Source organism: Protopterus annectens, chromosome 10.part0 (assembly GCF_019279795.1).
Source record: "Protopterus annectens isolate FY-2018-M chromosome 10.part0, PAN1.0, whole genome shotgun sequence".
NCBI classification, from domain to species: Eukaryota; Metazoa; Chordata; order Ceratodontiformes; family Protopteridae; genus Protopterus; species Protopterus annectens.
The window spans coordinates 730,809,430-730,825,871 of record NC_056744.1 but is presented as its reverse complement, the minus strand read 5'-3'; the positions used below and the strand labels follow the sequence as shown (position 1 = coordinate 730,825,871).

The window sequence follows — 16,442 nt, the reverse complement described above, 5'->3', positions numbered from 1 at the left end:
AGATTGATGGCATACGGCAATTTAAATCTCGTCTCCTTAGCAGATCCTCCCTACAGCACTGTAGGCCACACAGGACATAATGTTGCTCAGAATGAAGGTTGTAGAACCCTGAGTCTTTGATTTCTTTTTTTCGGACAGCTATCAAGTAACTCCTTGCCAGCATGCTGCATTCCATCTGCAATGAGCCCCTGAAAACACAAAACATAAGTAAAATAATTCAGGGTACTGAAAGACAGTGTGCAGAATGCACAGACAGTTCCCAAGTCTGTTTACTATCCCTAAATTTACTTGGGAGGTTGACAGTTGGAAAGCTAGCATCTAAAGAATGAGATTCTTCCCAGGGATGTCTCTGAGAATATCAATCAACTCTGGGAATTTGAACCCAAACTAAGCAGTCCCAGGTCCGGGGGGGGGGGGGGCATAAGATTTGTTTAATCTTGTTGTGCATATTTTATCTCGAGTCTCTCAAGCAACTGTGACAGCATCTTTCCAAAGGTCAATTAAGGTTGGAACAACCTAGGAGGATTGAGGGGAGAGATGAGATGTTTTCAGAGACTGTGCTGGAGGAGAAGGTATGTGCTCTTCATGCCAACCACAAATCTGCTTCCAAGAACATCAGTAGTTCCCAAAATCCGGTGTCATTAGGAAGGTGGGAAGGAATGCAAATCTGTCTTCATCATCAAGATCTTGTATTGGATGTGTCTAACTATTTCCATATTATGAGTTTTATACACATTTCATAGACTTCTTAGATGAAGAGCGCTCTGACAAGGAAGATGCCAACAGACTTATAAGAGAACGTGAGAAAACTAGATAAGGACTGTGGCACAAATACCTCATAGTAAATACCAGAGGAGAAAGCAGAAACCTGTCTGGTTGTGAATGCCATGCCAACAGGCTAGAGGGTACAAGGATTGTGGTCTAGGCTGTGGGACCCACATAAAGGTTCATACAAGGACCAAAGGCTTTTGGAGCCGCCCGATATGGAAGAACCATCGATAGACTCAACAAATTTTAGAACAACCAATAAATAAATTACTTCTAAACAAAAAATAAGATGGTAAATGTGAGGCCAAAGTGCAAGAAGGTAAAGTTTAATAAATATGTTCTTCTTAGTCAGTTTTATTACTAGTTGGAATAACCAATGCCTCAAATACAGGTGTCAGAACATCCAAGAAAATACGTCTAACACATAAACTGCACTTGGACCCACTTTAATGTTGTATGGCAAGGCATACAACAGTAAAGCTGACATCTGAAGAACCAATGTGGAGTTGAGCAAAAGTCAAGACAGTTACTGCTAGTACCACCAAGACCTGGGCAGTATACATCGGGGATGATATCAGATCATCTGAGAGCAACATTATTTAAACTGGTGAAAAAAAAATACTGCCACCCATGGGAGAGGAAGGAACTGGTACCCAGAGTTCAGGTACTAAGACAACAGGCAGCAGAGGTCTGAGATACAACTCTTAAAGGCAGCTGCTAACAAATCATAGCTTATGAAAGAGAAAATGGAAGCATGTCAAATGATAGGAGAAGAAGGCAAAAACAGTATGGGGAAGAAACTGGATGTGGCTGAATGTCTTGGGACATCAACATTAAAGATTCCAGAATAACCAGGGAAGGAATCCTTATTCTAAAATGACAGGATAGCTCTGAAGATCCCTTAATAAGCAATTTTGTTACAAGATGACAGGGGAATCAAAATTATGAGATGAAGAGGATGTAGGCATATAGGAAGACCTCATGAATTTAGACTCTTTTTTTTCCAATTCTCTGAAATGAAGTCCCTTTAGAAAATTTTGACTTTTTTGAAAACTAGTTGCATGACTACCTGAATGATGCCTTCCAGACTTTGGAACAGAACAGTATGATGAAGGTGAATGCCAACCTCCAGCATCCAGAGTGAAAAGACTTTTAAACAAAAGAAAGGAGGCAGGACTCAGATGACATCACCAAATGGCATTACTAATGTACAAGCAGGCATAAAATCTACAATATCATGTTCAGGCTGTACACAACATAAATTATTACAGTGCCAAGTCATAGACAATATAAACATTCGCTTCAGAAGCAGAAGATAAGTATAAGGATTAAACTAATGTCTTTCGGCTTTTTCCTGTTAGGGGTCGCCACAGCGGAACTCCGGTCCGCTAATGATTGGCAGTAGATTTTTACGATGCAGAGGTGCCAATCCGATGACCAGCCTTCAAAGAAGGCACACTCATTCATGCACACACCTCCCTGCACGTCTTTAAGCGTCACTTGACCGCGGGGAGGACATGCAGACTCCACACAGAAGGCGCTCCAGCCGAGAATCAAACCAGAGAATCTCTTGCTGAGAGGCGACAACGCTAACTGCTGCACCACCACAGCACACAGAAAATAAGTATAAGGATTAATAGTAAAAAAAAAAAAAAAAAAAACAATGAATAAAATGATCTGAGGACTTTTTATTGGAAAAAAAGAACTTTTCAGAATTAGTAAAGAAGTCTTCTGTTCTAAAACTGTATTTATTGAAAAGATACAAATAAAATACTTGAAAGGATTTCTGAGTCTGTAGCAGCTTTTTCTATGCCTTAGCTGCTTTCAGTTATATACTTTATTTTTATTTAAAATGTACATAAGAAGACAAATAATAATAAATGAGTTACTCAGAATTTGAAATGAAAATTTTCCTAAAAGTAAGATTTCACAGCAATTAACCTAATAAATGCACCTGAGGCCATTACCGTCAATCTTGAGAATTTTACAGTGAGGTGGGGGAGGCTGCAAAGATGCTCTGGTACTTTTTTGGACTGTAATACAAGTTATATTGATTACTGATGATGGACCTCTTCTTTATCAAATCTCAATGCTTGCATCTTACCATTTCTTCAATGGCCCATCCCTTCTCCTTTAAATCTCATCCCATCTTATTTAAAATGATAATTTCCTTAGAATTCTACCAATGTTTCTCCAAAGTCCCTGCCTACTAATTTTATAACTAGTGAAAAAATATGAAGTACCACTTATTCTCATCTTGATCTATATTTCTGGAAATCATTCCTTATCTCTATGAAAAGAGACCCATTGTTTTTTTCTGGCTCCTTTAACAAGTTCCTTAAAATAAACCAAAAGTGCAAAAAGGTGTCACAAAAAAAAAATAAAAATGAAACACCAACCACTGACAGAGAAAAAGAAATAAAAATAAAATACAACGTTAGCATAACTCAGCTTTAATCTCCGCTTTCATCCAAAGGACTTCTTCAGAACAAAATAAAATAGCATAATGACATCACAATTTATAAGAAACTCAAACCAATTAAACAATTAATTATTCTATTAAACAACTGATCCTGAATGTCATGAAAACCACTATAATAACAATACCTATAAAATTATAATTGTACATAAAAACTACATTATTACTAGAAATGTGTACAAAAGAATGAGAGAACATTTGTATAGCATTAAAAGGAAAGACATTAATAATGTTTTGTATAAACACAGTTAAACATGTGTTGGGTTTAAAAAGTTTTGTTTTTCCATCTTGGAACAGGGTGTAGCTGATATGAGAGGTGGTGATTTTAAGAATTATTTAGAGCAGAAGGAAGCCAAATGGCAGATTAAATTGTAAGTTGACAAAAAGCCTGGCATGAATGATGTTATCAACATCAGATGCTTTTTAAAATATTGTAAATTAAAGATAAATTTATGTACTATTATAATTTTATACGTATTGCTGTTATAGTGGTTTTCATGACATTCAGAATCAATTGTTTATTGTTTAATAAAATAATTAATTGTTTAATTGGTTTGAGCCTCTTATAAATTGTGATGTCATTATGCTATTTTATTCTGTTCTGAAGAAGTCCTTTGGATAAAAGCAGAGATTAAAGATGAGTTACGCTAACGTATTTTATTTTTATTTCTTTTTCTTGGTCAGTGGTTGGTGTTTCAAGTTCCTTAATATCACATGATCTGAGGTGAGACTCTGCACTGACTTCTTGTTCTGCATCATTTGCCACCTCTTCTTTTTTCATTCCTCATATTAGCTATATCCTAATTATTCACTCCTTGATTTTGTTTTAGTTCTTGCACTTGAACCCTGCCTTCCTTCTTCTCATTCCATCTCCTACTCTTATCTCTATAGCACTTTAGCTGCAAAATGCATCACATCTGTTTTTAAACATTTAAGACATTTAAGATATCTACCCAATTTACTTATGTTTTCTTCACAGAACAGTTCCTGTTCATTGTGTCCAGTGAAAATGTCTCACTTTTGGTGTATGCCCATTTTCTTTACTTGGATGAAATCTAGCACTATCCCAAACAGTTTTTTTCTTGCTACAATTTTTGTGACACTACCTTAGAACAATAGTCTACTAAGCACAGTTACCTACAAGAATAAGGTAAATCCATAAATACATTTCTAAGCACAATAACAGCCTTTCAGTGTGCAGAATACTGTAATATACCACACCTGTACTTTTTGGTACAGTCATGCACTGTACTATTGAATATGCTCCAAGCATGCAGTTAGGTCTTGTAATGTAACATGTTATATCCAATATCCAAGTCTACTTTACCTTGTTATAGTCAAATTTTCCAGCGCTGTTTACATCAGCCAGTTCTATAACAGCATGTATCTCACCTTGAGACATTTTTTCACCTTTCTGTGGACAGATAAAGTAAAGTATTCGTATTTGTACTTTAGACTGAAATTCAAATAAAAGTTCAGTTTCTGCAATAAAGGTAGAGTCCAAAGAATCACATTTTTTCATATAGAAATAAAGCTTTTACTTGTGTGATCATATCTCCACCACACGTGCACAGGCATACACACTATACCTCTCAACCTCTTAGCACAAGAAATCTGGACAAAGCCTGACATAATGGGGAGACAAAGGCCCAAAAATAGGGATACATTTTAAATATTGCACTTATAAACTTAGATCATCTCAGAGGTTTGCCAAAAAACACAATTTTTATAAGGAAGAGACCAAAAATAGGCACAACTCTGGACATTCTGTGAAAGTCTGTACAGTTGAGATGTATGATACACACACACACACACACACACACACACACACACACACACACACACACACACACACTGTGCATAATGTAAGCATCCCCTACAGATGCTTGTGAAATGATCATTACCATTGCATGGGAATTATCAAAAAGAAATATCTTCTGATGGTGCAGTCATCAGAGTGTCAATTCTGATGAAGATAGATTGCAAAATTTGTAGGTAAATGACTGGGTGTTTTGCTCTTATACAATTTTCACTTACAAAGTGACATAAAAGACTTATAGAAATGCTTAAAGAACAACCTACCACAACAGCTCTCAGACAATTTCAATAAACAAGTTTTAATTATTAAGACCCACAGTAGTAAACTTTGTGCAGTCATAAAGCCTTGAGTAGAACACAGATAACCCAGCTTCAGTTAAGAGCCTGAGCAAAGAAGAAGCAGGTGATAGGGAACATACCTGTTCACCTCATTTTGGGGAAAGATATGGGGGCATTCTGAGGCCATGCACCTAGGTCAAGTACTTTGATGGTGTCACCAAAGTCATAATGAGTAGTGATTGCCAAAGGTAGGTGGGAGGATTGTTGTGTGAAATATTACCATATAGGTGTGTGCAGCTTGCTCAAAGCAACAGTTTAAACACATAAGCAGATTATATAACCCATAACTTTCAGGGGTTGTTTACAGCATCCATTAAAAGATCTAATTGAAGAAACATATGTGACATTGCAGGTAGGCCAGATCCTCTCCACCTCTCTCAATCACAGTTCCCAAGCTCTCTATCATGCTGGAGGCCTGGAGACTCTTCCCAGACCAGGAGTGGAGATTGGAGATAACAGGAGAGGGACCTAGCAGATGATGACTAAGCTGTAGTGTTTGTGGCCCCCTAAAAAATTTAATCTCACAGTAACAAAGGGGAACATTCCATAGCACAGTTCTCAGCAAGGTTTAAGTCCAGTCATGGAGTCTACAACTGTCAGCAGAGTCAGTAAATCCAATAATACAAAAGTCAAAAGTAGCCCTCCACACTCATGAGTTCTTTCCTACTGGTGGAAATGCATAATATGCTATAAATGGGAAAACAATTAAAGAACATGAAAGTCATGTACTTACCACAACATTAGATCCATTTCATCGTAGTCTGTCCGATACAACTAGTGGGACTGGAACTGCTTGTCAGAGCCAATCTAGCTGTTTGTCAGTGCTCTCAGCTTGAGCTCCTGAACTTTGCCCTCCCATAATGCTCTATGCCCCTCCTAGGCTCAAACCAAGTCTACTCAGTAGCACATAAACAGTCAATGGAAGGATAATCATCTAAACAGAAAATTTGTAAGTAGAAGATAAAAAGGATGGGGGATGGAGGGGATGTCATATCGGGCATACAAGAATGAAAAGGATCCACTGTTATGATAAGCACATAACTTCCAAATCCCATTTCATCCATCCATCTGACCAGACTGTTTGGACATAATCCCAAGTTACCTTCTTTCTTGGGTAAAGTCAAGACAGGATTCCCTTCAGGACAGAAGGACTGCAAGTTGACCATGTAGATACAGTGTATATTGAATCCACTGTAGAATGTCTGAAAATGTCAGAAGAGGTAACCATGGATCTAGTGGAATGTACCTTTGGTTTTGATGGGAGAGTCTCTTTCTTATTTGCACAAATTAAGGCTATACAGTCCAACAACCATTTAGACAGGGTTTGTTTAAAACCCTTTCCCCCAACTTATTCATGGTAAAGGAAATGAACTGAGAATTCCTTCCAATGGGCTTTGGTCCTAGGTAGATAGAACTGTAATCAACAGTGAAGATCCAGAGTGTGTGTAGCAGATATGGGCACAGCTTGTGTAAACAGCTAAGCTAACCTGGCTCTGGTAGGATGGGAGACACAGCATGTACTTACAAATGACAGATACAGCTCCTCCGTTGGTTGGTATGTACGGTTTGTGGACAAAGTTGTTTTGCTTTGGAAAGGGACGGAGCATTTACTGTTGGAGTTTATTCAGTACATTAATAGTACAAATGACTTTCTAAAGTTTACTCATAAATATTCAGCTACCAAGATAGACATTTTAGATGTGCAGATCAACAGGGATATGCTAGACACTGTCACTACCAGTGTTTACAGGAAAAGTGTTAGAAAAACAGTATCCTGCACAACAGTATGCATCCGAACCATACAAAATTGAATGTCCTTAAGGGGCAAGTTTATCGCATTATGTGTCTACACAATAAAGAAACTGACTTGAACATTGCCCTAGCTTTATTGAAAGAAAAGTTCTTGAGTAGGGGTTACAAGTGTGACACCATAGACACACAGATTTCTGAAGCCTGGAAGGAGAGGATGGGTAGGTGTAGACCATTCTTTAGCACTGACTCTAGGACAGAGGTTGGTCAAACTTCTAATCTGATGGATGATGGTGGATCCACAAATAAACTGTTGGCACTAAACTGAGAATGCCTTTGACATTTGCCAGCAATATTAATATGGTATGTGATGTCATTAAGACAAATTGGGACATTTTATTAACAGTACCAGAGTTACGAGATGTTATCAATAATAAACCAGATTTTACATTTAGAAATAATAGATCTTTGATGAAACAACTATGTTATAGACCCCTGAAACATAACACTCGTGCAGTCAGAAAGAATGGGCATGTTCACATGTAGAAGATGTACAGCTTGTGTGTATATCTATTCAGGAGGTAATTTTACACACCCACAGCTAGGTTTTGTTATTAATATTGATTTTATGCTGACTGCCATACCAAGAATCTAGTGTATTTTAGTTTTTGTACGATATGCTACACATATTATATTGGCAAAACGAACAGACCCTTCAAAGATAGGATTTTAGAGCATCTTCGTGACATTAGGAACTCTAAAGAGTCTAATGCCCCAGCTATGCATGTGATGAAGGAAGGCTGTGAACATAGGTTTAAGTTTTTTGTTGCAGAAATTTTACATGTCAATGTTAGAGGGGGAGACCTCAACAACAGAACTGAATCTGTTGAGCAGAGTGGATACTAAAACTACAAGCGGACAGGTATCCTGGTTTAAACAGTTTTTTTGAAGAAGAGGTTGGATTCATCAAGGCCTCTAAAATGAGATTTAGATACCCTGGAGGCATAAGGTCCTTTACAGGGAGGGAAAAACAAAAATAAACTTCTAAGGAAGGCCTTGTATAACTTGTGAGAAGCCAGCAAATGGTCTTGAAAGCTGTGAAGATAATGGCCTGCTGTACTTTAACCATGAAGAAACTAGATCCTTGCTCATACAGGGTTACAAGGAATTATAAAACCTTTGATATGCTGAGAGAAAAGTCGTCTGGATATTTTCTGGGTAGATTGTTTTTGGCAGGTAAACAAGATATGAACTACCATCTTTGACAGGAAAAGTCACTGGCCATTTTTGGAATTTGATATACTTTGCAGTAAGCCTGAGGTTGGGAATGTCTGAATGAAACCGCCTGGGGGGGTCTGGTTGCAGGTCTAAGAGCCAGGGAGACTTCAAGTGATGTCTTAGCAGGGGAAACTAGATTTGCCTGAACAACAGAGGGCAATAAGAATCACAGTTGATTTGCGCAGCAATGTTTTCTGAAGAAACTTGTGAATGAGGGGAGAGAAGTAGGAAGGCATATAAGAGATCAAGGGAACACTAACAGACTAGAGTATCCTATGGTGACTGCTCTTCCAGGGTCAGGAGAGAAAAGTAGCTGCTTTGCTGTTAGAAGGGGTGGCAAAAAAGTTTGCAGCAAGGTGTGCCCCAGTAAATGAAAATCCATTGAGCCACTGATGGGCTGAGATACCACTCATGAGACATCAGGATAGACCTACTGAACCTATCTGCTAGGTTGCCAACTCTCCACAGAATGTGACTTGCAACTAGGAAGTAATGCAAATCTAATTCCCATGGCCATACCCTCATAGCCCCTCTGCAAAAGGGGATAGGATTTGCTACCTTTCTGCCTCATGATGTGCCAAACTGCTGACATGTTGTCCACTGGATCAAAATAACTCCTGGGGAAAGAGGTCACAGAATTCCTGCAATACTAGGGTGACTGCTTTCATCTCCAGAACATTCATGTGACTGTTGCCTCTGCTTGTGACCTTAGTCCTTGGACAACTCTCCCCTTGAAATGCCTGTCACCATAGAAAGATGTCCACTGTAAATATCTCTGATGACAGAGGTAAGACAAAGGGTCTGCAAACAAGAAGATTGGTGATCTGCCACCATTTCAGATGCCTTTTGCATGATGTGTCATTTGGATAGGGTGAGGAAGAGCAGGAGGATGCAACAAATGGAACCACTGAGGGGAAAGTAGCCATTGGAGAAAAATCCTCATGTGAAAATGAGCATGAAAGACAATTACCAGAGAGGCTGCCATGAGCCCTAGTACTTTTTGAATAAAGGCTGATCGAGAAGAATGTTGCTGTGTTAGAAGAAGCACCTTATATCTGATAGTAAGTTCTCCTTCTGCTGGAAGGCTTACAAAACACCTTCTTGTATTTAGACAGCAAGCAATAAATTTTATGTTCTGTGTGAGGTGAAGGCATGATGATACCTAAGGATATGCAGATCTATAAAAGGTAATCTTTGGCTGAAAATAAGTACTCTAGGTTCACTGAAAGAAGGAGTCATCCAGGTCTGGGAAAACGTATATCCTTTGAGTCGCAGATGGGCTGTGACCACAGCTGTGTACTTAGTGAACAGCCAAGGGGCTGTGGTAAAACACTGAAGGGCATAGTCTGAACTGATAATGATGACAGACTCAATTGGAAGTGTAGGTACCTCTTGGATTCTTTCGCAATTTTTATATGGAGGCAGGCATCCAGAAAGTCTAATGAGCACATCCACATGATTTATTTATTTATTTATTTATGTTATTTTACATTTGTTTACCGGGATACTCCAACCTGGATACATGTCCATTTTCAGCGGAGGCCCAGGGAGAAAAGCTCCACAAAGAAAAACTTACATAGATTACACAGAAGTTAACAAACAATTATAAAAACAAAGTGATTATATACAATGGGTTAGTAGTGATTCCCTAGTAGAGACTCACAATTGTCATGGACAGAGAATTAAAAGTAAGATGCATCAGATTGGAAGCACAGCTTGGTGATGTGGTTACAAGTTATAATTGCAGAATATGCTTTTAGTTTATAACTTAATCAGGTTTGGTACATGGGCATAGCCAATTGCCAATATGATAGCCACATTACTGACACTGAACACATTAGAGATGATTTTATAAAATAAAGGCATCTTATTAAGCAACAATAGCACCATATGAGTAAACATCAAATCGCATGCATATGAAATGCACAGTCAGCAAACAAAAGAGCAAACTACAGAATACTTATTTCGTATCACCACCTACCATCTACTTTATCCAAAATATATAATAAAACAGACTATGATTCATTGCACAACTTTAAATCTAAATGCATGCTGTTCTGCATTTGAGGTTGTAGCACATCCTGAGGAAAATGTCCTTCCAACTACTGGCAATAAGTTTCTAGTGCCGAAAGAGTAATGTTATAGTTAAGATAACATTACACATCCAAAAAACATTGTACTGAACAAGTACATATTCTGTGGCCGTACTAGAAACAGACAAAATTTTGCATCATGCAAGTCTGGAAGAGTACCTTGAATGACTGCAGTGAACATTTGAACATATACTTAAACAGCTGTACTATGTTCTTCATATGGGTCATTACTGCAGTAGTCTAAGCTATATGGGTAGATTACTACGCCTTAACCGACTGAGATGAGGAAGGATGAGAATCCCTGGAGAATGGTCCTAGCACAGCCTGTCCTAGATCTGGAGAAGGAATCTAGTTTACAGTGATTTGTAAAAATGTCCATAGAGGACCACGATGCTGCTTATAGACTACTTCTTGAGTCCATTTCTTTCCCAAAAGCCACAGATTAAGTCAAGGCCCTGGGTAGAGTGAGCCCTGACACTGCTTGGAATGGTTTTGTTGTGGGGGGTATAACAAAATGTAATAACATGAGAGAACCATTTAAAAACAGTCTTTTTTGATATAGGTTAAACAATTTTACTTACCTTAACAAGAACTAATTATAATTTCTGAAAGATTTTGTTCTGTGAAGATAGTGCTGGAGTAGTCTGTGGATGTTCATGGTATGGAGTATCCTTTCTCCCTCATTCTTAGGTTGTATAAAGCAAGTAGCAAGACAGATAGCTTGGCTTAAGGTAAACCTGTAAACCACTTTCAGCATACATGAAGGATTAGTTCTTAAGGAATCCTTATCTTTGTGCAAAATGAGACAAGGTTGCCCCATATGAGACCTTGCAACTCAGATGGTCTTCTTGCAGAGGTCAGAGCAATTAGTAAAATGGTTCTCCATGTCAAGAACTTCAAGTCAGCCTGATGAGCTGGTTCAAATGGAGAAACAGTTAGTTTTTCTAACACAAAAATAAGATCTCAAGGAGGAGCCACCAGATTCCTAGGCTTCTTAAGCAACATCACTTTCAAAAACATTTTCCCATGAGATATGGGCAGACATGCTGAAATGGCAGACAAATTAACCCTGATAGAGGAGTAAGACAGGTGATATGAGAGTAACTCATACAAATACCATAGAATGAGAGAAACACTAGCCCTGAATGGGTGCTGCATCTTGTCCCCAACTAGAAAAATTTTCTGTTTACTAATATATGATTTTCTACATGCAGGTTTTCTTGCTTCTAATAACACCTGCTGTATGGTCTCAAAAAGGGGACCCAAAAGGTATTAAAATTCTTATCATCCAGGCAGTTCACTGCAGTTGTTTGGGCATGGGATGTATTAAACACTTCTGATCCTGTGACAGTAAATCCAGTCTGTGAAGAATTGTGATCATTGCTCCTAGCCATTTCCAAAAGAACCACTGTTGCCTGGGCCAGAAGGGAGTCACCATAATTATTTATGGGGACTTCTGAATCTTCAGAATGACCATGGATATTGGTGGAAAAACAAATGGGAACATTCCTGCCTAAGGAAAAGAAAACGCATTTGTCTTCAAGGTCTTCATGTAAGGAGTTCTGGAGCAGAATTATGACAACTAACTGTTGTAAGTGGAGAAAAACAAATCTATTTGAAGTATTTCCCACAGCTGGATCAGTTCTTGGAAGACCCTCTGACTCATTTGCCATTTGTGAGGATCTGTCCTGGCCCTGCTCAGTGTGTCTGCCACACAATTTTGCTCTGATGGTATGTGAGATGGCTGAAGAATGAGACTGCACTGAAAGGCTATATTCCAGTGTACCATGGCTAGTCTGCACAGAGAGTTAGATCTGGTCCCCCTTGCTTGTTTACGCACACATCACTGTGGTGTTGCCTATAAACACTTTAGAAGCCCAGGAGACCACAGATGGTTGAGAGAGTTGACAGCATTTATAACAGCTAACATTTCTTTGAGATTTGTGTGTTTTGGTCAATCTTTTTGTTCTTAAGATCCTGCACGTTTATTCCCATAGACACTGCTCCCCAAGCAAAGTCTGAAGCATCTGCTGTGACTGACTGTACTAGAAACATGAAGGGAGAGGGGGAGAACTGCATTCTGAGAAAGATGGTGTCTCCACTTCAAAATTTCCCTTTTCACAATATCCAAAACTGATATCTAAAATGTCAGAGGATGCAGGTAAGTGTTTTCAGGTACCATTGGATTTTTCTCATGGAGTCTTGCATGAGGTGTCGCGAAAATCACAGAGGACATGAAACCCTGAATCTACTTACTTTAATAGTAGTCTGTGGGGAAAAAAAATCAAGAATAAATCTAAATACAGATCTATTTTTTCTTGTGTGACAGGTTCTTTGAACTGTGTTGCCTGGGAGAAACCCCAGGAAAACAATCCTGTGAAAATGAGTCATATAAGACTTCTGCTAGTTCTCTAGGTATCCTGCCTGTGCTAGAGATCCCTTACCCAAGTGATATAGACACAGAAAAAAAAAATGAGAAAGAAAAAGAGATTTAATATGGTGTAATATTTAGGCAAAGAAGAAAGCAAAACTAATCAATGCAAAAAAGAGCAGAACGAAAGATATTTGAAGAGAAATACAGGCAAAGGAATCCAGACATACAAAACTTTACTACACAAAAAATAAGAAGACAAAGAGGAAAATCAGAAAAGAGGATTAGTAATGGAGAAGTTAAAGAAATAGAAACTGAGGTTATGGAGTACCTGTGAAGTGAAGGATTCAGTGTAGAAAATCTAACTCAGAAAACAACACAGCAGGATAGAGCAATGGCCATCCAAATTAAGCAGAAATCAGTGGAATGAGAAGCAACAGGTCAATTGCCATATGAAGATATTTTGGAGCCTTTCACAGGAAACCAGTATAAATGTTCACTTGAAGCTGGACAGCAAATGAAAGAACAGGAAACTGTGGTCACTTTGACGCAGTCAATGTTGAGGAATAATAGGCCAGTGAGTTCCCATATGGCAATGGATGACACAGGATGAAATTGAAGAGAATGTACCACAGGAAGATGCTATACAACTTTCTATAGAATGCCCACAGGAAATGGAGAACAAAAAAATGTGCCCTCAGTTTAGAAGAAAATGAGCTGAGAGAAGAGTTGCTTGACTTAATATAAATATATACATATATTAAGATCACAGAAAGAAACAGACTGCAGAAGGTCAATAAAACTCAAATAGTTAGAAGTTTGATAAAACAAAAGAACACAGTAATTAGGACTGTCCATAGATCTCCATGCAATATAACAGAAGTAAACAGGATATATTACTGTGCAGCTAAATTAATAAAAGATAAAATGTTACCACAAGAACACAGGGTAACAATGGAAAGGAAGGGGAGAAATAGAATACCATCATGGAAGTATCGAATAGAGAAAACTATAAAGCAATTAAGACAAGAAGTGTCACTGTTAGAAGATTATAGAAGAGGAAGCAGAACAACAAAAATACTCAAAGACTGACGTGATAAAAGCAATTTGCAGTATTATAATGGATCAGGATTTATCACACACTATCTGAAATAATAAACTAAAAATATCAGCACAGGCAGAAAAACTTAAAAGATAACACAGGTAAATATAAAGAAAAGAACAAAATAAGCAATTTATTGATGAGCCAAAAAGTTTTATAGAAAATTGTGAAACAATGTAAAAGGAATTGAAAGACCACCAAAAAAAAAAAAGAAGAAGAAATAGATACATTTTGGAGAAGTATTTATGAAGATCCTGTGGAACATAACAATGGTGCTAAAGGGTCTATATTATATGAACGAAAGTTCATATAAGCGAACACTCAATAAACAAAAATCCCGGACAATGAAAACAATATTGTGGGGGGCTGTGCTCCCCACTCCCCCTGCTAAATATATATTCCAACTCCAAGATCACACTACAGTGAGGAAAGGGCAAAAACCACAGTCTTCAGTGTACTGCGATCCCACAACACGCACCTCGATGTCCGGGAGTTTCGCTCATTAGAGCATTCGCTTATATGAACTTTCGTACATATAATATAGACCCAGTGCTAAATGGATAGAAGTAATAAACAAAAGAATAAGAAGTTCAAAGGTACAGCATATGAAATGGGATGAAGTAACAGCCAGAGACTTGCCTTCCGACGACATATACAATGGAACTAATGCCGACAGAGTTTATAGTCATTTAGAAGAAAACTCAATTGTGGCAATAGAGCAAAAGGGCAAAAAAAGAAAGTCATATGGAACAAAGGATAATTTGTCATTAAATAAAGTCACAGTGTAAAAAGGGGAAGAATCTAAGTATGGCATGGACTGACTACAAAAAAGCAACTGACAGTACCCCACATTCATGGATAAAACAGTGGTTAAATACGTGTAAGATGCACCCTACACTGAAAATTACATCACGACCATGAAACAGTGGCAAACCTCTTTGCACTTAAGCCATGATAAAGGACAAATTATTATTACAGGGATAAAAATGCAAAGGGGGATATATTCCAGGGGGAATCTCTGTCACTGTTGCTCTTCTGCCTTGACCTTAACCCATTAAACTGTTTGCTTAACAAATTAGGTCATGGCTATAATTTGGCTCCCAGAAAGCAACAAAGTATAAAGACTTCTCATCTTCTCTTTTTCAACGATTTAAAACTGTATAGCTCATCAGATGAGGAACTGAAGGCACAACTGCAAGTAGTCAAAACATTTTCAGATGATATAAGAATGTCAACTGGTCTTGATAAATGTGCAAAAGCAACCTTTGAAGCAGGAAAGCTCTAGCACCAAGAAAAAATCAGTTTGGGGCAAGAATGTGATATGAAAGAACTTGAGCAAGAGGGAGCGTGTAAATATCTGGGAAATGATGAAGGATCAACAATAAAACATGAACAAATGTGAATAAAACTTTGTAAATAATATTTTAGAAGACTTAACTTAATCCTGAAAACAACATTGATATCTAGGAATAAAATTCAAGCTATAAACCCATTTGCTCTTCCTGTCCTAACTTAAGTTTTGGAGTGATTGACTGGCCCAAAAAGGTGTTAGACAGACTAGACAGGAAAACAAGAAGGATGCTTCATGCTCATCAAACGATTTACAAAAATCAGTGCATACCCAAGATTATATATTCCCCATTCCGAATGAGGTACGGGCCTCCTTGAAATTGATTATATGTATAGATCTGCAATTGTGGTACTAGATACATATCTGCTGACCTCAAAAGACCCAAACATTGTGAAAGTTTTGAAACATAGGAGAATAAATCTAAGATGTCTTCCCTTCTTAGTCTAGCAGAAGCATATTGATGTCTAGCGGGAATGGAAATCAAATCAGAAGTAGATAAAAATCAGGCAACTGAATGTGCCAAAAATCAAAAGAAATAATATAAGGTGAAGGATCAAATGAGAAGGCAAGAAATGTGGAAAATGTGTAAATATAGCTGCAAGTATAAAAAAACACCTGGAAGAACCTCAGGTTGATCAGGAGCGAATGCAAGAATGGTTAAGGAGAGGCAAATTCAAACCAAAAGATGACAGGTGTAATGTTGGTGGCCAAGATAGTGGACTATGTACACTCTTGTTTACAAAGTCCATTTGTTGTCCCATGTTGTGGGAGAAACAGACACATGGAAACAGTTGCACACCTTGCTGCTGGTTGTGACATACTAATGGCAGAAGGACTGTATACTGAAGGCATAATAATGTGGCAAGACTGTTGCACTGGGGATTGTGCAAACATTATAATATTGAAGTAGCTGAAAAACACTGGAAATACGAGCCACAAAGCGTCACAAAAAATTTTGAAGTCTACATCATATGGGCTCTCCCATTACCAACAGTTCAAAAGATAGACTCAAGAAAACCAGATACAGTGGTCCATGAAAAGAAGACAAAAGTAGCATTAATCACTGAAATCACTACACCCAATGATTAGTGTCT

At 38.0% G+C, this 16,442-nt stretch overlaps 1 protein-coding gene across 1 annotated transcript in view; it reads right to left on the bottom strand.

Annotated features, from left to right (window-relative positions):
• EFCAB7 (EF-hand calcium binding domain 7) overlaps nt 1-16,442 on the bottom strand; it is a 1,599,470-nt gene that overhangs the window by 1,143,563 nt on the left and 439,465 nt on the right. The window contains exon 4 of the mRNA XM_044085554.1: nt 4,575-4,661. Within this exon, the coding sequence (XP_043941489.1) occupies nt 4,575-4,661 (87 nt within the window). The remainder of the gene's footprint in view (nt 1-4,574; nt 4,662-16,442) is intronic.